Consider the following 25,833-nt stretch of genomic DNA (forward strand, 5'->3'; position numbering starts at 1 on the left):
AAAAAATTGACTACAGTCAGGGGAAAAATGGGTGTCAAAGTTTGAACTGCTAGTAACACCGTTTGAATAAACAGTCACGGACAAAATCGCTTGTAAAACCCACTTAGAGTGACAAAATGACTGTTTTAGGCACATTTTTGGATTTCTCATTAAATTTCCTATTTAATAACATAAAAAAATTACCAAAATTTGGTACAGTCAGGGAGAAAAGCGGTGTCAAAGTTTGAACTGTCAAAAACACAGTTTGAAAGGATAGTCAGGGACAAAATCGCTTGTAAAACCCACTTAGAGTAAGAAAATGACTGTTTTAAGCAAATTTTTGAAATCCTCATTAAACTCCCTATCTAATCACATAAAACAACACTAAAAAATGTAAATGGGTGTCAAAGTTTAAACTGCTATAGTCTATACGGCGAACCTACGGAGTAATAAAATTCGATTGGCGGCAACTTTGGTCGACCCGCATTACACTGTAAAACAGGTACGTAAAAGTGAATCGAGACAGTAGACCCGAGAAGTCCTTATATTAGAGAGAGAAGAAGATATTATATTGTAAAACGGACCAATACTAATGGACGGGGCGGGTCAACCCCTCCTAATTTTCGCTTTTATTACTCCGTAGGTTCGCCGGATAGACTATAGAAAACAAAACATTCTGTATTTTAAAGGGAATATGACAACCTGCCACGTGCAACGACATCAGAATGTGATTCAGTGATTGACAGTTGATAGTTTGAAATTTTGACATTGAGTATTAAAAAAAAAGTCTTTTTGGTATAACAGCGAAAGTGTCATATAATAATTACGTTGTCAAATTTATTGCATAATGGAACACACTATGTATTAAGTGTCAAACATTTTCTTATAACTATTTCAATAGTGTCATAAGGTGTTTTATTAAAAGATGTAATTGATTTTTGACAAACAAACAAATAGTTTTCATTTGATTCGCTTAAAGCTGGGACTTAAATCAAGAAGAATAAAATGGCAGCTTAAACATTTAACATCTTTGGATTATCCTTCAGCTGGGCAACGAGATCCGACCAAGCGCAGCAAACCGATTACCTCAGTGATGTCGAAAAAAAATTAACAGAAAGATATTCAATTTAGCCGGAATCAGTTTAATCCAATGGGAAATGGGGTAGGTGGGGCTACAAAAGCCAATCTGGCCAATGATGACGATGGCGTTAACTACGTTGTTGATACCATGGCAACCGGTTAGTTGACGGGTAGTGTTCCACCAACATTCGTTCGAGTTAGCCGATGCGCCGTTCCGTTTGTTCCGCTCCCTCGATTACTTTTCGCTCCTCTATTCAATCGGACACATTTTATTGGAGTGACAGTTAACTAGATTCTCTAAATTAACAAAAGAATGCAGTTGTTTAAATAGTTGTTAACGCATTGAAACAGACGACAATGTCAGACCGCGAACTTACCGGCGAAGACGATCATGAAATCAACATTCTGGACACGGACTCACGATTGTCTCATAGTGATAGTGACGCTAGAAGTTTACGGAGTCACTGCAGTAGTCCGGACAATGAAACTTCCTCGCACACTTCCACCAAATCCGCGTTACCTTTCAGTATTTCGAATCTTTTGGGCAAAAATTTCGAACACAAATCGGACTCGGAAACGGGCGGAGCGCTATTCCAAAATCCTGCCGGCATATTTCAACCGAGAAGTGCGTTGGGTGGTTTAGTACCGTCCGGCTTTTACGGACAGGGTGTTTTAAGAGTACCGGCCCATCGACCCTTGGGCGGTCCCGGCAGTCCTCCAGGTGGTACCACCGTGTTTAATCCGTGGACTTTGAGCTTGGATCCTGTTCTGCAACGATCAGCCGCTGCTGCTGCTTTTGCCTCTCAAGTAGTCAAAGACAGACTTGCAGGTAAATATTACACAAGTCACTTTACGGCTGCTAAACAATGAACATTTTAATATGCAATTTTCATTGACACAATAACACTTACGCAGATTGTGAAGTAATGATCTTGTTAACCTTAATTTACTGTAATACCGTTATTACCAAACTATTGTTGAAATTAAACACTCAATTTGTAGAAACTAAATTAGTGATTGATGAAATACATTATAAAATAATGTATTCTAGTTCATTTTTAAAGCAAATACTACTTCCGTCTTCTTATTATTACATAACTTTGCCTTGAAAGCTCTTTTGTTTTGTTATTGACAACCTAAATTCAAGTATTACTGTATTAAGTACCATTTTTCTGTCGCCTTGGATTTTGCATTTAATTTCACTTATCATTTGCAGGATTGAAAAATGTTTGTCAATAAAGTGCGTCAGATCTGAAATTACGTTATATTTCAATCATTTCCAACAATTTAAAAATGAAAGAAGTTAAATAGTTATCTACTTATACAATTTTTTTCCGTTATTGTGAAAGTCAAATACGACAACTCGACTGTAAGATTTTGAGGTTTTATGATCTACACATGTGCAGCGTTTGCCTAAATTTCAGCACAGTTTGTGATTGGTCAAAAAACAGCCATTTTTGCAAAAAATGCAATTTTGGAAATTTTCTATTTTACTCCATAAGGGTTCAAATGCACAGCACAGGGCATATTTATACCAAATGACCTTAAATTAGGTGAAATAAGTACAAAAAAAGCACTTTTCAAAAAAATTGGAATAATGAGGGGTATTGGGGGTTCTTTTTGAAATTCAATATCTCGGTAACATAAAGAGCTAGAGAGGCCAATTTTGGCTCATCAAATAAAAAAGTTACAATCATTCAAAAATTGAAAAAATGCCATTTTTGCAAAAAGTGTAATTTTGGAAATTTTTTATTTTGTTCCAGGAAGGTGAAATAAGTATAAAAATATAATTTTCCTGTCCTGACATAATAATTTAAAAAGTCATAAATCTGAATCACTATACATTTCATGCACCCCCTGTATAGTAGTGGACTGTGAAACTCCAGAGTTTAGCAGTTCTTTACGAATATTTCGGCTTTCTTTCAAATGTTTCGAGTTATTTAGGAAAAACTGGTTTGGTGCAACAAATTTTCAAATCAGTTGAAGTTCTGGTTTAAAATTTGAACAGCCTGAGTTCAGGGAAGTTGAATCGCTTAAATTAGTCGTCTTGAACTCCTCTTTCCAGTAGGGTTGGGCAAAAAATTCTATATCAAAAGATGTGTACTAGGTGACCGAAAACATTCAATCACCATACTTTTCATGCACACCCTGTATACTGAAAGCTAAAACGACCCTGCAACCTTACGGTGCTAAGTTAAGGAGTTCATTAGGAACATTTTTGGTCTCTTGCAATTTTTTTTTAACGGTCACCGTTTTCGAGTAGTTTAGGAAAAACTGGTTTGTTAAGTTAGTAAAATTGTGATCTAAATTTTGAACACGGTTTAAGGGACTAAATTGCCTGTAAAACCCACTTGGAGTGACCGAATCATATTTTTAAGCACATTTTGATAATTCTCATTAAATTTTCTATCTAATGACATAAAAAATCACTACAAAATCAAGTAAAGTCAGGGAGAAAAGGAGTGTCAAAATACAAAATCCCAGGGACACAATTTGAAAGAAAAGTCAGGGACAAAATCGCCTGTAAAACCCACTTGGAGTAAGAAAATGACTGTTTTAAGTACATTTTTAAAATCCTCATTAAATTTCCTATCTGATAACATAAAACAACCCTACCAAAATTAATACAGTCGGGGGAAATATGGGTGTCAAAGTTTGAACTGCTAGTAACACCGTTTGAATAAACAGTCACGGACAAAATCGCTTGTAAAACCCACTTAGAGTAAGAAAATGACTGTTTTAAGTACATTTTTGAAATCCTCATTAAATTTCCTATCAGATAACATAAAATAACATTACAAAATTGAATACAGTCAGGTAGAAAAGCGGTGTCAAAGTTTGAACTGCTAGTAACACCGTTTGAATAAACAGTCACGGACAAAATTGCTTGTCAAACCTACTTAGAGTGAGAAAATGACTGTTTTAAGTACATTTTTGAAATCCTCATTAAATTTCCTATCTGATAACATAAAAAAATTACTACAAAATTCGGTACAGTTAGGAAAAAAGCGGTGTTAAAGTTTGAACTGCCAAAAACACAGTTTGAAAGGATAGTCGGGGACCAAATCGTGTGTAAAACCCACTTGGAGTAAGAAAATGACTGTTTTAAGGAAATTTTTGAAATCCTCGTTAAACTTCCTATGTAATCACATAAAAAAACACTAAAAAATGTAATACAGTCAGGAAAAAAATGGGTGTCAAAGTTTGAACTGCTAGTAACACAGTTTGAATAAACAGCCACGGACAAAATCGTTTGTAAAACCCACTTAGAGTGAGAAAATGACTGTTTTAAGGACATTTTTGAAATCCTCATTAAATTTCCTATCTGATAACATTAAAAATTACTACAAAATTTGGTACAGTCAGGAAAAAAGCGGTGTTAACGTTTGAACTGCCAAAAACACAGTTTGAAAGGATAGTCAGGAACAAAATCGTCTGTAAAACCCACTTGGAGTAAGAAAATGACTGTTTTAAGGAAATTTTTGAAATCGTCGTTAAACTTCCTATGTAATCACATAAAAAAACACTAAAAAATGTAATACAGTCAGGAAAAAAATGGGTGTCAAAGTTTGAACTGCTAGTAACACAGTTTGAATAAACAGTCAGGGACAAAATCGCTTGTAAAACCCACTTAGAGTGAGAAAATTACTGTTTTAAGTACACATTTTTGAAATCCTCATTAAATTTCCTATCTGATAACATAAAAAAATTACTACAAAATTTGGTACAATCAGGAAAAAAGCGATGTCAAAATTTGAACTACCAAAAACACAGTTTGAAAGGATAGTCGGGGACCAAATCGTGTGTAAAACCCACTTGGAGTAAGAAAATTACTGTTTTAAGGAATTTTTTGAAATCCTTATTAAACTTCCTATCTAATCACATAAAAAAACACTAAAAAATGTAATACAGTCAGGAAAAAAATGGGTGTCAAAGTTTGAACTGCTAGTAACACAGTTTGAATAAACAGTCACGGACAAAATCGTCTGTAAAATCCACTTGGAGTAAGAAAATGACTGTTTTAAGTACATTTTTGAAATCCTCATTAAATTTCCTATCTGATAACATAAAAAAAATTACTACAAAATTTGGTACAGTCAGAAAAAAAGCGATGTCAAAATTTGAACTGCCAAAAACACAGTTTGAAAGGATAGTCAGGGACAAAATCGTCTGTAAAACCCACTTGGAGTAAGAAAATGACTGTTTTAAGCAAATTTTTTAAATCCTTATTAAACTTCCTATCTGATAATCATTCAAAAATTGAAAAAATACCAAACATTAACACAAGTCAAAACACAAAAACTATCATATTTATAGTATTACAGTTTTCAAATTTCATTAGTAAACCACATGAAATTGAATATCCTTTAAACAAAGGATCATAAAACATTACCGAAATGAGACTCATTACCAATATAACCCCCTAACCAATAATTCCTGTAAAGGGCGCACATTTGGCTTTCAATTTAATATCTATAATGTAATTTCCTCGGATGGTGTTTGAAATAACAATTTATTGTTTCTGGTGAACAATAAATTGAGTATTGATTACTCCCAACTGTGAAACAACTTTTGTTTTTTTACTTGATTAGTGCAGGAAATCAATATAAAAACTTCATACGATTTGAAACCCTTAATCTAAACCGAACCCGCTATTATCCACACTCTTCTATTACCTACCGCCATCCGCCATGTTGAATTCATAATAAAAATGGACATTTCAGCTTTGCTACATTAACCACACGTAAAAACATCATTAAGAAATCAGCCAATGAGAACGGCCGCTGTAATAGGTTTTTTAGATTACCATCTGACTGGTGTGTAAGTATCGGGAAAGTAATATACCATAATAGACCTGGGTTATAATGGACTTTATTTTTAATGTACTTTATATTAATAGTATTCACCAACGACGTGTTTCTAATGATGTAATCCTATTGTGTACACGAAGTAATTACTGATGGTTTACAAGATTAGGTCACAGGAGGTGCGTAATGTTGCAATTATTATTAAATGTTGAATAACTAATAAATCAGTTTCTGATTGTACGCGGAGAATTACAATAAATGATTGTATAGTAATTTAGTTCTAACAGTATATTGATTTTATATAACCAAAATTTAATGTTCTAACAGTATTTGATATATTAAATTTTGTTTATTACAACCACAAACTGTTTTTCAAATTCCAGACATAAAGTTCTAATTGAAAATTACATAAATTAAAATATACAAAATCTACAAATCATACATACATATTTTGCCAAACTTGTTAAAATCTATTTGTTACTTACAAACTTGTGTTTATGTGAAATATCTACACCCCAGAAAGCTTTATTTTTGTAGTATTTGCAAATGCATTGAAAGTAAAAAGGTGCCTAAAATTAAAGGCTGTTTTAATTTAAATTGTTAAATTATTAAAACTTTGTTCAAAGGCGGCTCAAATCTTTCGTTTTTCTTTATGTCTGTTGATAAGAAATAAGCTGTCAGTTAGTTAAAATTAAATTAAAGTTGTAGTGGAATTTTCACTCGATTTGAATTGCGCGCCACTCTGACTGAGAAATTACAAACAATGTGTTTCTGGCAGGTCAAATTTTGACACCGTTTTTCTCCCTGACTGTACAAAATTTTGTAGTAATTTTTTTATGTTGTTGAATAGGAAATTTAATGAGGATTCCAAAAATGTACTTAAAACAATCATTTTCTCACTCTAAGTGGGTTTTACAGAGGATTTTGTCCCTGACTATCCTTTCAAACTGTGTTTTTGACAGTTCAAACTTTGACACCGCTTTTCTCCCTGACTGTACCAAATTTTGGTAATTTTTTTATGTTGTCGAATAGGACATTTAATGAGGATTCCAAAAATGTACTTAAAACAGTCATTTTCTCACTCTAAGTAGGTTTTACAAGCAATTTTGTCCGTGACTGTTTATTCAAACGGTGTTACTAACAATTCAAACTTTGATACTCATTTTTCCCTTGACTGTATTAAATTTTGTAGTGTTGTTTTATGTTATCAAATAGGAAATTTAATGAGGATTTCAAAAATGTACTTAAAACAGTCATTTTCTTACTCCAAGTGGGTTTTACAGACGATTTTGTCCCTGACTATCCTTTCAAACTGTGTTTTCGGCAGTTCAAACTTTGACATCGCTTTTCTACCTGACTGTACCAAATTTTGGTAATTTTTTATGTTATTGAATAGGAAATTTAATGAGAAATCCAAAAATGTGCCTAAAACAGTCATTTTCTCACTCTAAGTAGGTTTTACAAGCAATTTTGTCCGTGACTGTTTATTCAAACGGTGTTACTAGCAATTCAAACTTTGATACCCATTTTTTCCTTGACTGTATTAAATTTTGTAGTGTTGTTTTATGTTATCAGATAGGAAATTTAATGAGGATTCCAAAAATGTACTTAAAACAGTCATTTTCTCACTCTAAGTGGGTTTTACAGAGGATTTTGTCCCTGACTATCCTTTCAAACTGTGTTTTTGGCAGTTCAAACTTTGACACCGCTTTTCTCCCTGACTGTACCAAATTTTGTAGTAATTTTTTTATGTTATTGAATAGGAAATTTAATGAGGATTCCAAAAATGTACTTAAAACAATCATTTTCTCACTCTAAGTGGGTTTTACAAGCGATTTTATCCCTGACTATCCTTTCAAAGTGTGTTTTTGGCAGTTCAAACTTTGACATCGCTTTTCTCCCTGACTATACCAAATTTTGGTATTTTTTTTATGTTGTTGAATAGGAAATTTAATGAGGATTCCAAAAATGTACTTAAAACAATCATTTTCTCACTCTAAGTGGGTTTTACAGAGGATTTTGTCCCTGACTATCCTTTCAAACTGTGTTTTTGACAGTTCAAACTTTGACACCGCTTTTCTCCCTGACTGTACCAAATTTTGGTAATTTTTTTATGTTGTCGAATAGGACATTTAATGAGGATTCCAAAAATGTACTTAAAACAGTCATTTTCTCACTCTAAGTAGGTTTTACAAGCAATTTTGTCCGTGACTGTTTATTCAAACGGTGTTACTAACAATTCAAACTTTGATACTCATTTTTCCCTTGACTGTATTAAATTTTGTAGTGTTGTTTTATGTTATCAAATAGGAAATTTAATGAGGATTTCAAAAATGTACTTAAAACAGTCATTTTCTCACTCTAAGTGGGTTTTATAGAGGATTTTGTCCCTGACTATCCTTTCAAACTGTGTTTTTGACAGTTCAAACTTTGACATCGCTTTTCTCCCTGACTGTACCAAATTTTGGTAATTTTTTTATGTTGTCGAATAGGAAATTTAATGAGGATTCCAAAAATGTACTTAAAACAGTCATTTTCTCACTCTAAGTAGGTTTTACAAGCAATTTTGTCCGTGACTGTTTATTCAAACGGTGTTACTAACAATTCAAACTTTGATACCCATTTTTTCCTTGACTGTATTAAATTTTGTAGTGTTGTTTTATGTTATCAGATAGGAAATTTAATGAGGATTTCAAAAATGTACTTAAAACAGTCATTTTCTCACTCTAAGTGGGTTTTATAGAGGATTTTGTCCCTGACTATCCTTTCAAACTGTGTTTTTGGCAGTTCAAACTTTGACACCGCTTTTCTACCTGACTGTACCAAATTTTGTAGTAATTTTTTATGTTATTGAATAAGAAATTTAATGAGAAATCCAAAAATGTGCCTAAAACAGTCATTTTCTCACTCTAAGTGGGTTTTACAAGCGATTTTGTCCGTGACTGTTTATTCAAACGGTGTTACTAGCAGTTCAAACTTTGACACCCTGTATTTTTGTTATTGTTCATATTTCCAAAAAGCATCAAACGAAGCCCTATTCGCAGCTTAAAGGAATGCCCCAAATTTGGAATCACCCAGTTAATTGATCCCCTTCAGCTTCTGGTTACTATTTGGATCAGAATTCGACGAATCCATTTATCCTAAACCTGATTCAGAATTAAAACCATTAAGACGACTGAACTTAATTTATTATCATAATCCTTATACATATCGCTCCAAAATTATTGGAATCCATTACCGGAGTGTCTTTTAAAATGGAATCATATGTGACCTTTTATACTGGTCAATTCAGTTTAAACTTCGAAAACAACAAAAGGTATTAATACTTTAACCCGGTTCCTATTTGAAAGGACATAATATAAATTTATTATTCGTTTTTAAGCCCAGTCACTTTATATTTTATTACATGTTATATTCAGACATTTATGTATTTAAACGGCGGGGCCGTTTAATACAAAATGTATGAATGCAAAGCGTGGAAGGAAATTAAATTAATAATATTGTTTGATTGGATAAAATGCGATGCATATTTTAAAACCAAAAAGGCATTATATGCTGGCTTTTATTTAAACTTCTCGGAAATGCAACAAGAAACCAGAAACCGAATAAAAATCGTTTAACAGTAAACGAGCTATTAAAACCTTATCCTGTCCTATCGAAATAACACAATTAATCAAGTCGGTTTTAAGTTGCCTATAAAGCAAGACAAAACGTGATGCACTTAATCAGTTGTTTAATGCAAAACAACATAAAGCTTTCAGGCTCGATAACAACGAGCTTTCTTGCCAAAACAAAAAACGGCTCTCTCTAATGTGAGGCGAAAATCGTTTGCTTCTTTATTGGTGGGATTTAATCGCGGTTTTAATTAACGATTGCTTCAAAGGGATTGTATTGCATGTAAAAGCCGTTTTCAGGTCAAGTCGAAATCGCCTTAAAAGTATTAAATTTACTCGCGAATATGGCTCTATAAAACGATCGACATTACCGGTAAAGTCGATTTTTAGTCCGTTTCCAAACGAGTTATGGCGACAATGATGGATTTTATTTTGATAGCTCGAAGATTTTAATAGCTCTTTTATGGGTAAATATGCTGTTTTAATACCGCTTACTTATTGCTACATAAATAAGTTTAATGCCTTTTCTCATACCAGACAGACGTATGGTGGTTATGTAGGTTTCTCTCGCTTATTCTACACAGAACATGTGGGCTTTAAAATTTTTGCAAAAATAGTGGAAACAAAAAAAAATTTGTTTTACTATTGATTGAATAAATTTACTTATGTTGATCAGCTTTAGTTAAGTAAGTAAAATACAGTAAACTGCTAGTATACAGTGTGTCCGTAAAGTATGAAATAAATTCGATTAAAATTCAGGGAATTATCTTTCAGAAAAATGCTTGTTATTATTTATTTTTACCTACGACCTCAGTGTAAATAGCTATATTTACGCATACTTTTCCGTTACGTAATGAACCTCTTTACGCACAGTTGTAAAAGAAGCGCACAGTTTTAAGATCGGCCATAATGCTGGGAAAAATTCATAGAGTTTTAGAAACTACCACTTCGTCTAGAATATTATCTGCAATAGCAAACACATCAAGTAATATTACTGAAAGTTTTCCCTTTCTTTTGTAATGTCACCATATTAAAAACAACACTAATAAATTATTTAAGCACCATGATTTGTGAATTTTTTTTATTACATTATTATTTTTTTCTTTAGCGGCATAATACCTATGATTAGTACAAATATGATGTCAATACGTTGAAAAATTGACAATTGACAATTGCTAAAACAGGACTTTCCGTTTGGTCGCAAGTAAAGTATGGTACGTCACACGTGCTCTAAGGCATTTTACGCACACACACTCGCTAAAAATGTAAAATGCTTCTTACAGCACTAGTTACGTAATATATACTATTAAACGAGCATTTTTTGAGGAAAAAATTTTATACACAGTGTCTCCGAAAATTGAAATATGATCTTCGAGTTGACATTTTGAGAATCCAAACTTTTTGTTGCAATTATGGATTCTACGTAAAGTTGCCTATCCTATATGTCGATATTCAGCTGTTTTCGAGAAAATAACGGTTGAAAAAAACATGTTTTATTGAAAACAGTGTTCAATAATAATTAAAAAATTAAATCCAATAATAATTGTTTATTATTAAATTAAATTCCTAATTTGAGCAAAATCCATAACTGACTTATTTGATGACCATAAGTGATTTTTTAATGTGAGATAAAATGTAAAATATAAAAATTTGTAGCACAAATCACATTTGTTTTTCATAATGGCGGCGACATTTTCCAAGACCAACTATAACAAAAATTTGAAAAACGTTTTTCTGCCCTTTAGAAACTAAATAACACCCTCATCAAGTACATCATTGAATAGGATATTTTAGGCGCTTTCCAAAAATGCAAAAATTCAAGATGGCGGCCATAAGAATTTACAAAACCAATGATAATAGATTTTTTCTAATTACGTCATCGTGTTCTACGTAAAAAGGTGCCTTAATAATGTCTTAGTTTCAAAACTGTCTTTGGCTTTGTTAAAGAGTATTTAAAATGCACATTTTTCCAATTTTCCGGAAAACGGAGAAAGATAGTTTAATTTGGAAATCGGAAATAAGTTTCACATAAAATTCGCTAAAACTTTCCCCATTTAATCGACTCTGTAGCTCTTACGATTACCGAGATCCTAATACATGTAGAACCAATTTCGGACATACTGTATATACGTCAAATCGTCATCTTGGTAAAGTCAAATTTCTTTTTTGTTTTTTTATCATTTTGTTATTGATTTTTTTTGGAAAATCAACCTAAATTTTTCAAATACAAGCTTAGATTTTCTAACGGGTATTCTTAATAATTGTTATGATCGTAGTTGGCTGTGGTTCTAGCCAACTACGATCATAACAATTAATAAACAACGCCATCTAAGACATACGCTTTTTGTGACAATTGCCATCCATAGGCGACCTGACCATAACAACTATCGAACACCCGTTATTTCGTTTTTTATTAGCTACATCCACCGCCTACTATACTAGAAAGCCTAGAAGGTGCTTGTCAAAAATTCCAATATGGCGGAAATAGTGGTGACAGTTTGCGTTTGTTTGTGTTGTGGAAATTGAGTTTTTTGAGGATTAAATGAGTTTTTGAGGATTAAATGAAATTTTTGTAGAAACAAAAGATTTTGACAGCAAAGGGTGGTAAATAATCACGTGACTTGTGTGGCCTTAAACATGTCGGTGTAAACACTGTTCTGAGTGTTAATTAAGATTTGTTTTCTTGCACCAACCAATTTGTTTTCCCTATAAATCTAATAAGCTTCCTCGAAAGTGTCGGAAAAACTGACAGCACCAAACTGAAGCCGCTTCGGGCCCTACGTGCCGGGTGTTTTTATACGGGGGGAGCGTGTCGGCATTACTTTCGTATATAAAACGGCTCGTTTACATCGGTTCCTTCCACCGCGGCCATAACTCGAAAGAATTTTAATATAGCGCTCAGAATATTCAGTGGGGCGAATTACTTTGCTGGCGTGGGCGCCATTTTGTCTCTGGAGGACGCTCGTTTTAAAAGTTCCTTGCGAGAAAAGCCGCCGGATTTGAAGTGACTTCATAACGTTTGATACGTTACTGTTCGCTCCATTCGAGTTACTCTTTTTTTTTTGGTCTGGAAAGCTATGTTTACACCGCAGTTAGTTTTTCCCAAACAACAATAAGCTTTCTGTTGGTTGGGGGATTTGAAGTATCGTAACCCACTAAATTATGATGATGAGAACGAAAGGCAACACCAAACACGTGACTCAAGTATATCATCATGAATAATTTATGGTATCTAAAGAAAGTAGATGGGCGGGTCCGGTTACCCGGGGGACCTCCGATGATACTAATCAGTCGTGTTATTATAATGATTACAGCTATTAGGAACGCCACTGTATGTCGCGTGCTGTATGTATTATTCATTATTTTTTTCGTTTTGTATAAATTATCATTGTTATTCTTTGAGCAATCTTTAAAGTGTATTATCGAACAAGTTTCACCTTTTGGCCCATTTTCTCAACTGCCTCATAACACTTATCTCTTTTCTTAAAAAGACAGGCATAACAGCCCCCATTAAAATGGCTGTGTCGTCCGCATACGCGTAATTTTATACCGTAATTTCGCCAAGAGTGCTGATGATAGCGCGGCTGCAAAGTTATTGAGTCGTTATGGCGACGATATCGTAAAGTGTTTTAGCACATTAACCATCCCCTTGTTAACCGGAGAAAGGGAGAAGGGCGTCTTTTCGGTTACTCTCTGCCTCTTCCCGCGTGGCTTGTGTGTAAAAGATTTTTTTTTTGTTTTCAGCGAGTTTTCCCATGACGAGACGGATCGGCCACCCTTACCAGAACCGAACCCCGCCGAAACGAAAGAAACCGCGAACCTCCTTCACGAGACTGCAAATAGCGGAACTGGAGAAACGATTTCACAAACAAAAATATTTGGCATCCGCTGAACGTGCAGCTTTGGCCAAAACACTGAAAATGACTGATGCTCAAGTGAAAACGTGGTTTCAAAACAGAAGGACGAAATGGAGGTGAGTCAGCTAGTGTAAGGTGTAGTAGTGGATAATTAATGAGGAGGTAAAAGGTTTTGTCACCACTGACCCGGTCAGATGTTCTCGAATATACTCTTGATATCCTTTGGGTCACGTGCTGATATAGGGCAGGTGTAGCCGTCTCATTCAACAAGAATAAATTAATTTGTTAAATTAACTCTGATCCAGTTTGAAATGTCATCTTTACTTTGTTTCGAAAAGAAAATAATTTAAAAGCTTTTAAAAACTGCCTATGTCTCTCCATATTTTGCGGCGCAAACCAACCAACCCAATCACAAGCCACCAAACAGCGCTGTAATGGAATTACTGATTTTACTTTACCCAAAAACTGGTAAATTACAAATACTGTGTTTCTGGGAGTTCAAATTTTGACCTGACTGTACCAAATTTTGTAGTGTTATTCAGGTTATCGGATAAGGAATTTAATGTGGATTCCAAAAATGTGCTTAAAACAATTATTTTCTTACTCCAAGTGGGTTTTACAAGCGATTTTGTCCCTGACTGTTCTTTCAAACTGTCTTTCGTGCAATTCAAATTTTGATACCGCTTTTCTCCCTGACTGTACCAAATTTTATAGTATTTTTCAGGTAATCGGATAAGGAATTTAATATGGATTCCAAAAATGTACTCAAAACAATCATTTTCTTACTCTAAGTGGGTTTTTTAGGCGATTTTGTCCTTGACTGTTCTTTCTGGCAATTAAAATTTTGACACCGCTTTCCCCCCTGACTGTACCAAATTTAGTAGTGTTTTTCAGGTTATCGAATAAGGAATTTAATGTGGATTCCAAAAATGTGCTTAAAACAACCATTTTCTTACTCCAAGTGGGTTTTTCAGGCGATTTTGTCCCTGACGGTTCTTTCTGGCAATTCAAATTTTGACACCGTATTTCTCCCTGACTGTACCAAATTTTGTAGTGTTTTTCAGGTTATCGGATAAGGAATTTAATGTAGATTCCAGAAATGTGCTTAAAACAATTATTTTCTTACTCCAAGTGGGTTTTACAAGCGATTTTGTCCCTGACTGTTCTTTCAAACTGTCTTTCGTGCAATTCAAATTTTGATACCGCTTTTCTCCCTGACTGTACCAAATTTTATAGTGTTTTTCAGGTTATCGGATAAGGAATTTAGTGTAGATTCCAAAAATGTACTTAAAACAATTATTTTCTTCTCCAAGTGGGTTTTACAGGCGATTTTGTCCCTGACTGTTTTTTCTGACAATTCAAATTTTGACACCGCTTTTCTCCCTGACTGTACCAAATTTTGTAGTGTTTTTCAGGTTATCTGATAAGGAATTTAATGTGGATTCCAAAAATGTACTCAAAATAATCATTTTCTTACTCCAAGTGTTTTTTCCAGGCGATATTTGTTGCACCAAATCAGGTTTTCCTAAAAAACTCAAAAACTTTAAAATTTATAAAAAAATTACAAGACACCAAAAATGTGTCTAATCAACTCCTTAGCCCTCTAACTAAGTTACAGGGTATTCAAATTTTAAACCACAATTTCAACTGATTTGAAAATTTGTTGATGAAAACCAGTTTTTGCTAAATAACTCAGAATTAAAGTTGTTTGTAAGCAACTCCTTAACTCAGCACCGTTGCAGGACCGATTTTGCTTCCACTATACAGGATGTATCTTAAGGAAACCACATAATGACAGGAAAGTCAATTAATTTGCTTAAACCTGCTTGTTCTGAATAAAGTGCATTAATGGTCTCGTATATGCATGAACGCTATTATAAAACAAAAAGTAGATATTTATATTGTCCGAGCATAAACAAGATAAACGGAAACGCACGTTCCCTGAACTGTTTCGAAAACCAGAAGTTCCACTTAAAAGACCGTACCTAATTACGCGCTACATTAATACCATTAAAGCTATTAAGAGATTCCTTTAAATTAAAATTAAAGATACCAAGTTGCACTTGATAGCGACACGACTAATCTGCATAATACGAGGTAAAAAAGGACGGCAATGGAGCTGGTTCCGTTTAAATCTTGTAACGATGTGGGGCGACTGTCAACTGTCAACGGTCGGCGCCAGTTACCTGTTTAACACGGTACCTCCATTACCGAACAGGTAATTAAAAGTGGAGGCTGTTTGTTTAAGGGAACTACTTGACATAACTACGGTTTTAATCGACATTGAAAAAAGATGTTACATTTTAAAGCCACTTTAGGGCTAATCTTTTAGTTTTAGGTCTTTGGGCCATTAACATTGTTCGGTAATAGGGTTAGGTCAGGACTGTCAGCTGGTTCAGACAAATTCGTCGACTTGTTTGGAGAAATAAAAGGATTCGGCCAAGATATCTAACAGACTAATTGAGTTCGTTGTTTCTCCGGGGGTTAAACCAAACCAAATCCAAAGAGATTGCATGTTAATGGGAGAAACCAGACAGAAAACAGAACTGTAGCAAACAAAATAAAAGGGGAAATAGGGCTTGCAAATTCAATTAGTGTCTCTTTAGCTAAGAAGCAACGTAGGAAATGTCATTTCGAATCTTGTAAAACTTTCTGCCAGATCTGAAAGTAATTGAAAAATTATACGTTTAACTTCTAGTTAAATAGTGATTTTTGTCATAATTTTTCTACGTTAATCGAATTTTTAGTTAGTTTTGGTGCCACCGTATTTTTTTAGTTCTTTTTTGATAAAATCGATGTCAGATTTAAGTTTTTTTAAGTTAAATAAACAATCTGACATCGATTTCATCAAAAAAGAACTAAAAATACGGTGGCACCTCGTATATCGCACCACACCTGGGAGCCTATTCTTGAAAGCAGGGAACGGAATTCTCAAGAGCAGTGTTGATAGAATGTGACAGAACAAGCTGACAATGGCGAATTCCTGTCACATTCTACAGGTCTTTTTCTTGATAATTTCCTTCCCTCCTTTCAAAAATATGCACCCCGTTGTGTTTGATTGTGCTTAAGGGTCTATTACACCGACATATTTAAGACCACCCTAGACTAGGTTCTAATTTGACTGTGACATTTTGCACATGGTCTGTCACAGTCAAATCTCAACCCTAAGTGAACCTTAGGGCGCTCTTAATTACGTCGGTGCAATCCTTCATTAATTAATGACATTTTTAATTTACTTACCCTGGCCGAAAGGAGACCAAAAAAATTACCACTTTTGATTGACTAATTACCCCAAAATCTTACAATATAGGAGTTCATTCTTGTATTAATATATCTGTCATGATTAATTGGTTGGTTTGGTTTCTGGTATTTTGGCTCCATCAACTAGGGTATTTCGCCAGCTCAAAACGTAAGAGGCTCAGATAGTCGGGCTAGAGCCCCTGAGCCCCAGATAGCTACAAAAAGGTCTAAAAAATCGCTTAAAGGCACGATCCGAGCAAAAAATAGTCATTCCTTGGGGAAACTATAACCGTCACTGTCACATCCACGTGGTCTTCTCCTAGGTTTTCACCCTTTCCGTATACTTTTAGGAATCGATTAATTAATCAACATAACATAATTAATTGTTTTTGTTTACTTTTAATTTGAGGTTAGATTTTTAATCACAGATGACAGATGAAATAATATGGTGGTGGGAGGTGCTTTTTCGTGGCGTAATGATCAAAAAGTCACATGACGCCATAGTTTTGAAATCACATGGTGGTCACGTGATTTTTGAATCTTAAGAATCTTCTATTTTAATAGGCATTATTTATTTCACAGATCATTTATTTATTGAGCAGTTAATAGTTAATTCGTGCGTTGGTGTGTGTACACATAATAATATTACTTATTATTGTGATTTTTAAGACTGAGCTGGCTTTAGGTAAACAAAGCTAGCAGTTTGTCCTTGTTTTAATATCGTTTTTTGAACCTGAACCGAGGTTCTTTTATCCTTTTGGCTGCTGTGAGATAAGTAAAACAAAAATTATTGCATTAGAGTTTTTGTTTATCAACAGTATTTTTAGCGAGTTGGACTGTTCCCACAGTGAGCCTTATATCCCAGAAAGTAAAGCCATGCATTTCGTTGAGTTCACCTAAAATAGCTTTATATAGGCAGTCCCAACTAATTGAATCTCCATATAGGAGATGTATGAACAAAGTAAGTGGTTTTATTTATTTTATGTCCTGGTCATTAATGTTTTTTGGTAACACTTTTTTGTAGAAAAACTCATAATCATGTATCAAAAGTTAAAAAATAAAGAAGTCTTTGTTGGTGGATGAAAGTTATTGTCTAAAGTGCTTCACAAAGTTGTCAAAGTATGTATGTAATTATTATTAATTAGTTATTTGCAATCATACAGATTTTTGAACTAATTACATAAATAGTATAATAAATTATTAGTTTTAGGTCATAACTTTTTAATACAATATGAATTTGAAATAACTACTTTGATTGTGCTTTTATAGGCACAACATATAGTTTTAGCAAATTTTCAAAAGGATTAGGGAATAAACCTCCATATTGACTGATATTGTTATTAAAATAAAAAACTGTGTCAACTTGTATATAAAAAATAAATAAATACAAAATTGATGTAAAGTTCAGGTTTTAATGATAAAAAAACATCTGGCAACGTGGTGCGTTAAACGTCAATGACGTGCCCTTGGCGTTTGACAGCTGAAATTTCGGCCTACTTGATATTTTTTTTGTTTTCCGTCTTTGTTCCGCGCACGCAGTCATTGATGTTTCTCTGTCCGGTTACACGGTTTTCCTATGGTCCGTTTTGAATTTACCACTCCTGTAGATCATTTTGATAGGCCGATAATTTAAATGAACATTAATTAAACCAGACGATGTCAAAACGGGGGGCGGCAAATTGTTGTTTCATCTAATTTCCGAACCCTTTCCGCGTAATTTGTTTTCATTGTTAAGCGGCGCAGTCATTTCGTATTTTGCATTGTGTCGGGGCGGGGGATGGAGAGTTAATTCCGACCAAAGTTTCGGCAACTTTTCGACGTCGTAAATTCGCCGCCGCCAACTAATTTTAGCGAAAACAAATTAGCCAGTGCCCCGAAATTAGGAAATAATGAACGGCGCCGCCGCCGGTAGCAAAATAGCGGGCCGCATTATCTAAATAGCGTTAGGTGTTGAATACAATGAAGCCTTCATAATTAATTAAAGCCGTAATTAAACTACGCGGGCGCAACGGTAATTAGTACCCTTATTTGGGGAGAACGGAATGGATAAACAGAATCCCAACGATTTTAATTACCTTTCTGTAATTAATAATTAGCGACCAGCCATTTTACTCTGTCCGGAGTTATTCTGCTTACCTTTTACCGGATAATGTAAAACGCCTACAATTCAATCTTTTTGTGTGAGATATAAAGTTTAAATTTGTACTAAGTTTGACACATCATTTTTCTCAATGATTTTTTTTTTGAAGAAAGCCACTTGTCCGGTATTGTAGCATCCATTACGGCCAATGTCCGGCCGGATGTTCTGCACCGACGGCAATCCGATTGGCGGCCGGATTGCCAATTTGACACCCTAAAAGCTTCTGAATTATTAAGGAGCCGACAGAAGCGATACGTTGAATAATGTAAGCTGACACAGGTCTAGTGTTTAGAACGTTAAATATTTACAGCTACTTTCAACACCATAAAACCAGCCCTTTTTCCACCTTTAACTCCACCGATTTCGTCGGCTTGAGCTGCTATTATTTTGATATTTTGAGGTTGCAATTTTCAAATAAAACGCGGCTCAACTAACTGTGAGAATCCGGCAAAACGGGCTTTTAAGTTTCATCCAAACCAACCCCCGGCAAACGTCGTGTACTGAACGTTATTTGACAAGGGATTCTAACATTTCCGCACTTTAAAATGCCGCCGGGCCCCTAACTTCTGTCAACCCAAGTCGAAATCGTTTAATAATTTCGCACCTTTCCAGTATCTACCGTTTAAAAGCTCATTTATAATACAAACAAGACTTTAAAGCGAGGAAATTTCTTATTTTTGATGGCAGAATTGTTTAAGGAAAAACGCCATTTTTTTTGGGGGTTCTGATGACGTCACATGTATTGTTTCACCATATGGCAACGTTGCTGCTTTGGCGTCGAAATTTGCTAAAAAATATAATTTTTCTGTCATAGCTGTCATTAATTTAAAAAGTCATAAATCTGAATCACTACACATTCTAGTAGCAAAGTTAAGCAACATTCATCGTTTCTAAGTTATTTAGCAAAAACTGGTTTAATGCTACAAATTTCCAAAATTGTTGTTTCAAATTTGAACACCCTGTAACTCGGTTATTTTTGGCAGATCAGAAAGGTTTAACCACTCCAATTAACCGTCTTGAGCTCTTCTTTCCAGTGGTGTAGCGTAAAAATATCTATCTTAAACATTGCGTACAGGGTGACCAAAAAATCTGAATCGCTACAATTTTCAGCACCCCCTGTATAGTAGGAGCATTGACAGACTGTAAAACTTGTAGGGATGAGTTTTTCACTTCTTTACGAACATTTTTGCTCTTTTAAACATTTTTCGTAACTTTCACCGTTTCTGAGTTATTTAGCAAAAACTGGTTTGCAAATCTGTTGAAATTGTGGTTTCAAATTTACTCAGTTATTTTTGAGAGTTTAGGGTGGTTCAAACACTTAAACGAACCGTTTTGAACTCGTCCTTCCAGTGGCGTAGAGTAAAAAATTCTATCTTAAAAATTGCGTACAGGGTGACAAAAATAGTGAACCACCAAAATTTTCTTGCACACCCTGTATACTGGAAGCAAAAACGATCCTGCAAACTTACGGTGTTGGGTTAAGGAGTTACATTTTTGAAATCCTCATTAAATTTCCTATCTGATAACATAAAACAACACTACAAAATTTAATACAGTCAAGGGAAAAATGGGTATCAAAGTTTGAATTGCTAGTAACACCGTTTGAATAAACAGTCACGGACAAAATTGCTTGTAAAACCTACTTAGAGTGGGAAAAAGACTGTTTTGAGTACATTTTTGGAATCCTCATTAAATTTCCTATCTGATAACATTAAACAACACTACAAAATTTAATACAGTCAAGGGAAAAATGGGTATCAAAGTTTGAATTGCTAGTAACACCGTTTGAATAAACAGTCACGGACAAAATTGCTTGTAAAACCTACTTAGAGTGGGAAAATGACTGTTCTGAGTACATTTTTGGAATCCTCATTAAATTTCCTATTCAATAACATAAAAAATTACTACAAAATTTGGTACAGTCAGGGAGAAAAGCGGTGTCAAAGTTTGAACTGCCAAAAACACAGTTTGAAAGGATAGTCAGAGATAAAATCGCTTGTAAAACCCACTTAGAGTGAGAAAATGACTGTTTTAAGTACATTTTTGGAATCCTCATTAAATTTCCTATCTGATAACATAAAACAACACTACTAAATTTAATACAGTCAAGGGAAAAATGGGTATCAAAGTTTGAATTGCTAGTAACACCGTTTGAACAAACAGTCACGGACAAAATTGCTTGTAAAACCTACTTAGAGTGGGAAAATGACTGTTTTGAGTACATTTTTGGAATCCTCATTAAATTTCCTATTCAATAACATACAAAATTACTACAAAATTTGGTACAGTCAGGGAGAAAAGCGGTGTCAAAGTTTGAACTGCCAAAAACACAGTTTGAAAGGATAGTCAGAGATAAAATCGCTTGTAAAACCCACTTAGAGTGAGAAAATGACTGTTTTAAGTACATTTTTGGAATCCTCATTAAATTTCCTATCTGATAACATAAAACAACACTACTAAATTTAATACAGTCAAGGGAAAAATGGGTATCAAAGTTTGAATTGCTAGTAACACCGTTTGAATAAACAGTCACGGACAAAATTGCTTGTAAAACCTACTTAGAGTGGGAAAAAGACTGTTTTGAGTACATTTTTGAAATCCTCATTAAATTTCCTATCTGATAACATTAAACAACACTACAAAATTTAATACAGTCAAGGGAAAAATGGGTATCAAAGTTTGAATTGCTAGTAACACCGTTTGAATAAACAGTCACGGACAAAATTGCTTGTAAAACCTACTTAGAGTGGGAAAATAACTGTTCTGAGTACATTTTTGGAATCCTCATTAAATTTCCTATTCAATAACATAAAAAATTACTACAAAATTTGGTACAGTCAGGGAGAAAAGCGGTGTCAAAGTTTGAACTGCCAAAAACACAGTTTGAAAGGATAGTCAGAGATAAAATCGCTTGTAAAACCCACTTAGAGTGAGAAAATGACTGTTTTAAGTACATTTTTGGAATCCTCATTAAATTTCCTATCTGATAACATAAAACAACACTACTAAATTTAATACAGTCAAGGGAAAAATGGGTATCAAAGTTTGAATTGCTAGTAACACCGTTTGAACAAACAGTCACGGACAAAATTGCTTGTAAAACCTACTTAGAGTGGGAAAATGACTGTTTTGAGTACATTTTTGGAATCCTCATTAAATTTCCTATTCAATAACATACAAAATTACTACAAAATTTGGTACAGTCAGGGAGAAAAGCGGTGTCAAAGTTTGAACTGCCAAAAACACAGTTTGAAAGGATAGTCAGAGATAAAATCGCTTGTAAAACCCACTTAGAGTGAGAAAATGACTGTTTTAAGTACATTTTTGGAATCCTCATTAAATTTCCTATCTGATAACATAAAACAACACTACTAAATTTAATACAGTCAAGGGAAAAATGGGTATCAAAGTTTGAATTGCTAGTAACACCGTTTGAACAAACAGTCACGGACAAAATTGCTTGTAAAACCTACTTAGAGTGGGAAAATGACTGTTTTGAGTACATTTTTGGAATCCTCATTAAATTTCCTATTCAATAACATACAAAATTACTACAAAATTTGGTACAGTCAGGGAGAAAAGCGGTGTCAAAGTTTGAACTGCCAGAAACATAATAATTGTAATTTACTGGTCAAATTTTCTTAGCAAAGCAAAATATTTACTTTAGCGGTAATTTACCCATCACTAGAATTACACCATCCTAACCTAACCTTACTTTTACTTTTAAATTTTTTGGTTGCTGCATTGCATTCAGAGAAAACAGTTATTTTTTTTATTTGTTTTTTCAAGACTTTGGATCATTTTTAAATTTTAAATTAATTTGATTCACACTTTTGGAAAGTTTCTGTTGCACTCACAAATTGATCAGGAAAAATGTTGTCAAATATTAAGAATATTCACATAAAAGACACACGTTTATTGCATTATTAATTTGTACAAATTTTGGGTCATTTTTAAAAAAATTTAGTCAAATTTGTTTATACTAGCATTGTTTGTAGTAATCTGTTTTGTAATCGTGTTTTCTAGGAAAAATATTATACAGTTTTATAACCTTAAATGTCCAAATGTGTGTTACTAAGGGTACAGTTCATATGTGCTGCAGTATTTGCTAAATTACAGCACTGCTCGTGGTTTCTGATTGGTCGAAAAAAACAGCAAGCTGAAAGCTGCTTTTTTCGACCAATCACAAACTACAAAACAAATGTGGACTAACACAGACTTTTAATACCGTTAAAATGCAATTCAGAAGACAATGGGTGTAACGAAACTCATTAAAATAAACACACTTAACCACTCAATTAAACAACACATATATCACAAAATTCGTTTTATTTTCCGGTAAATGAAGAAAGCAAAGTGATGTATTTGCTGGCGATATGTCGTAATTAAGTGGGGTACAAAAGCAAAATATATAAGCAAAACCTATCAGACGTTAAGTGTACTTTACACGTTACAAAGAGTTATCACTTAATGAGACAAAAGTGAAATGCGGAAACGGATATACAGTACTGCCCAGTATAATTGTTGAAACGTAGTTTATTTAGGTTGTTAAATTCCGTAGAAGAAGAACTTAACACGAAACCATCTTTGTTACAGACGTCAAACTGCTGAAGAACGAGAAGCAGAACGACAAGCAGCAAATCGGTTAATGCTCTCCTTACAAGCGGAGGCTTTGAGTAAAGGCTACATGACTGAAGCGCCCTCAGCACCAGCCACTGCCACAGATACAGCCCTCAGCGCCCTACAGAACCTACAGCCCTGGGCTGGACCCTACAGCGCTCCCCAACCAGCTTTAGCCGAATCGATGTGTTGAATTCGTCCGTTCAATCAATCCTAACTGAGGTTTGCTTGTAGTGATCTCACATAATTGTGACGGCCTTTTCTATGTAAAAACGGATTTTTAAAGAATGTGCAATAGCTGCAACTATAGTCTATCCGGCGAACCTACGGAGTAATAAAATTCGATGGGCGGCAACTTTGGTCGACCCGTATTACACTGTAAAACAGGTACGTGAATCGAGACATGAGACTCGAGAAGTCCTTTTTCGCTTTTATTACTCCGTAGGTTCGCCGGATAGACTGTAACTACTTGAGTTACATTTTATAACAATTTTTAAACGGAAAACTCAAGACTTGAAGAAAATTAATTGTACATAGTTTATTATTGTTAATAATAGCATATAAAACCTAAAACTAGCAAACTAAAGTTCCGTGATGAAACCGTACTCTAAATTGTAAAAAAAAAATGGCGTTTTTTTGCTGTAATTACAGAAAAGTAGTGTGATTTGAATTGTAGATATAAGTTATTACTGTAAGCACAAGAATGTCGTATTGGAAAATAAAAATATGACACTATTATTACGTTTTAATGGTTAGAAGCCCTGTCATGCAACCATTACAGTCTCTAGAGCATAAAACTGCCATGTTGCTTTACTGAGAATTCAGGTTTTTTAATCGAAAAGTGTTTTATTCAGTCGTCTGTGAAATCAACTTACCGTATTTTTCTGCCCCAAGAAATTAACATTGTTTCTATTGCCAACTGATGATATTTAACAAAATTTGTTTTAAATAAACTGGGTGTGTGAATAAAAACACCTTTCAGCTAGTAGAGAAGACCTCTGTAGATTATGTATTTTGAATCGCGTTCTATTTTTCTGAGATATTCGATTTTCAGGTAAAAATTGTTTTTTCACCACTGTTCTGAAGAGTATTCTGGCAACTATACGATTCACGCTCAAAATAATGAATTCTCCTCAAGTTTTTCACCAAATCTATCCAAATATATGTTTTATGCGATACAGATCCGGACTGCGTGCTGGCCATATTGACAGTAAGAGTGTCTATTAGGTCCAAAAGCCAAATTTACAAAAAATGCCGTCACAATGCTAAATCTCGTTTTAACAAACAATGTATTCGTATCTGATAAAATATAACAATTATTACTAAATATTAAGAGCTTTTGGTTACATTAAAAATTGACATAATGGCGTCCCAGGCAGCCATTTTGAATTTTCTGTCAAAATATTGACTTGTACCTCATTTTAAAGGAAATTTCACGTAGTTTTAACAAATGACAGACAAAATGGTGTTTTAGGCCGCCATTTTAACCCTCCTGGAGCAAAAACAGAATACTGAGAAAGCAAAAGATAGAGCAGATTTCAAGCTTTCCAAAAATGTCCCCCCAGGAGCTGATTGTTAACACCGTTTGGACGCTAGAAGGCGTCAAAATTATTTCACCCTAAAATCACATATTTTGGGACACACCTCGCTTTGACCCTAAATTACTTCCTTATTTGACAAGTTACGTCAAAATGTCATAGAAAGCAAAAGATAGAGCAAATTTCAAGCTTTCCAAAAATGTCTCCACATGAGTTGATTGATGACACCGTTTGGACGCTAGAGGGCGTCAAAATTCTTTCACCCTAAAATCACATATTTTGGGACACACCTCGCTTTGACCCTAAACTACTCCCTTATTTGACAAGTTACGTCAAAATGTTATAGAAAACAAAAGATAGAGCAAATTTCAAGCTTTCTAAAAATGTCCCCACATGAGCTTATTGATAACACCGTTAGAGGGCATTAAATTTCCTTTACCATAATATCACATATTGTAAATATTTTTTAGTCAGATTTCAGGTCTCTTAATCCGGCCGAGTTCCTGGCAAAGAAATTTTACACAATTAACACAGAATGTTAAATTTTAAATCTAACTCTGTTAGTTTTTGAGATATCCAAAAACCGACTGCACTAGAGTCTTTTCTGGGAAATTTTAACATAAAATGACACCGAGACGTCAACTGTCACTTGACAAATAAAAAAGTTGTATTTTTTGACAGTTTGAGGCCGCCATTTTGAATTTTCTGTCAAAATATTGACTTGCACCTCATTTTAAAGCAAATTTCACGTAGTTTCAAGAAATGACAGACAAAATGGCGTTCCAGGCCGCCATTTTGAATTTTCTGTCAAAATATTGACTTGCACCTCATTTTAAAGGAAATTTCACGTAGTTTCAAGAAATGACAGACAAAATGGCGTTCCAGGCCGCCATTTTGAATTGTCTGTCAAAATATTGACTTGCACCTCATTTTAAAGGAAATTTCACGTAGTTTCAA

At 34.2% G+C, this 25,833-nt stretch overlaps 1 protein-coding gene and 1 long non-coding RNA gene across 2 annotated transcripts; both read left to right on the forward strand.

Moving 5' to 3' along the window:
• The first annotated feature begins 59 nt into the window (after positions 1 to 59).
• On the forward strand, positions 60 to 24,073 carry LOC145732892 (uncharacterized). Its single transcript, XR_014179068.1, has 2 exons — positions 60 to 622; positions 23,784 to 24,073. It is a non-coding gene; the product is annotated as an uncharacterized LOC145732892 (long non-coding RNA).
• Positions 1,216 to 24,073, forward strand: LOC145732875 (T-cell leukemia homeobox protein 3-like). Its single transcript, XM_081985418.1, has 3 exons — positions 1,216 to 1,888; positions 13,226 to 13,454; positions 23,315 to 24,073. The coding sequence occupies exons 1-3, from the start codon at positions 1,417 to 1,419 to the stop codon at positions 23,529 to 23,531; spliced, it is 918 nt and encodes a 305-aa protein (XP_081841544.1). The 5' UTR covers positions 1,216 to 1,416; the 3' UTR covers positions 23,532 to 24,073.
• Positions 24,074 to 25,833: the final 1,760 nt, after the last annotated feature.

This window comes from Ips typographus, linkage group LG8 (assembly GCF_016097725.1).
Source record: "Ips typographus isolate SLU linkage group LG8, UJ_Ityp_2.0, whole genome shotgun sequence".
Classification (NCBI taxonomy): Eukaryota; Metazoa; Arthropoda; class Insecta; order Coleoptera; family Curculionidae; genus Ips; species Ips typographus.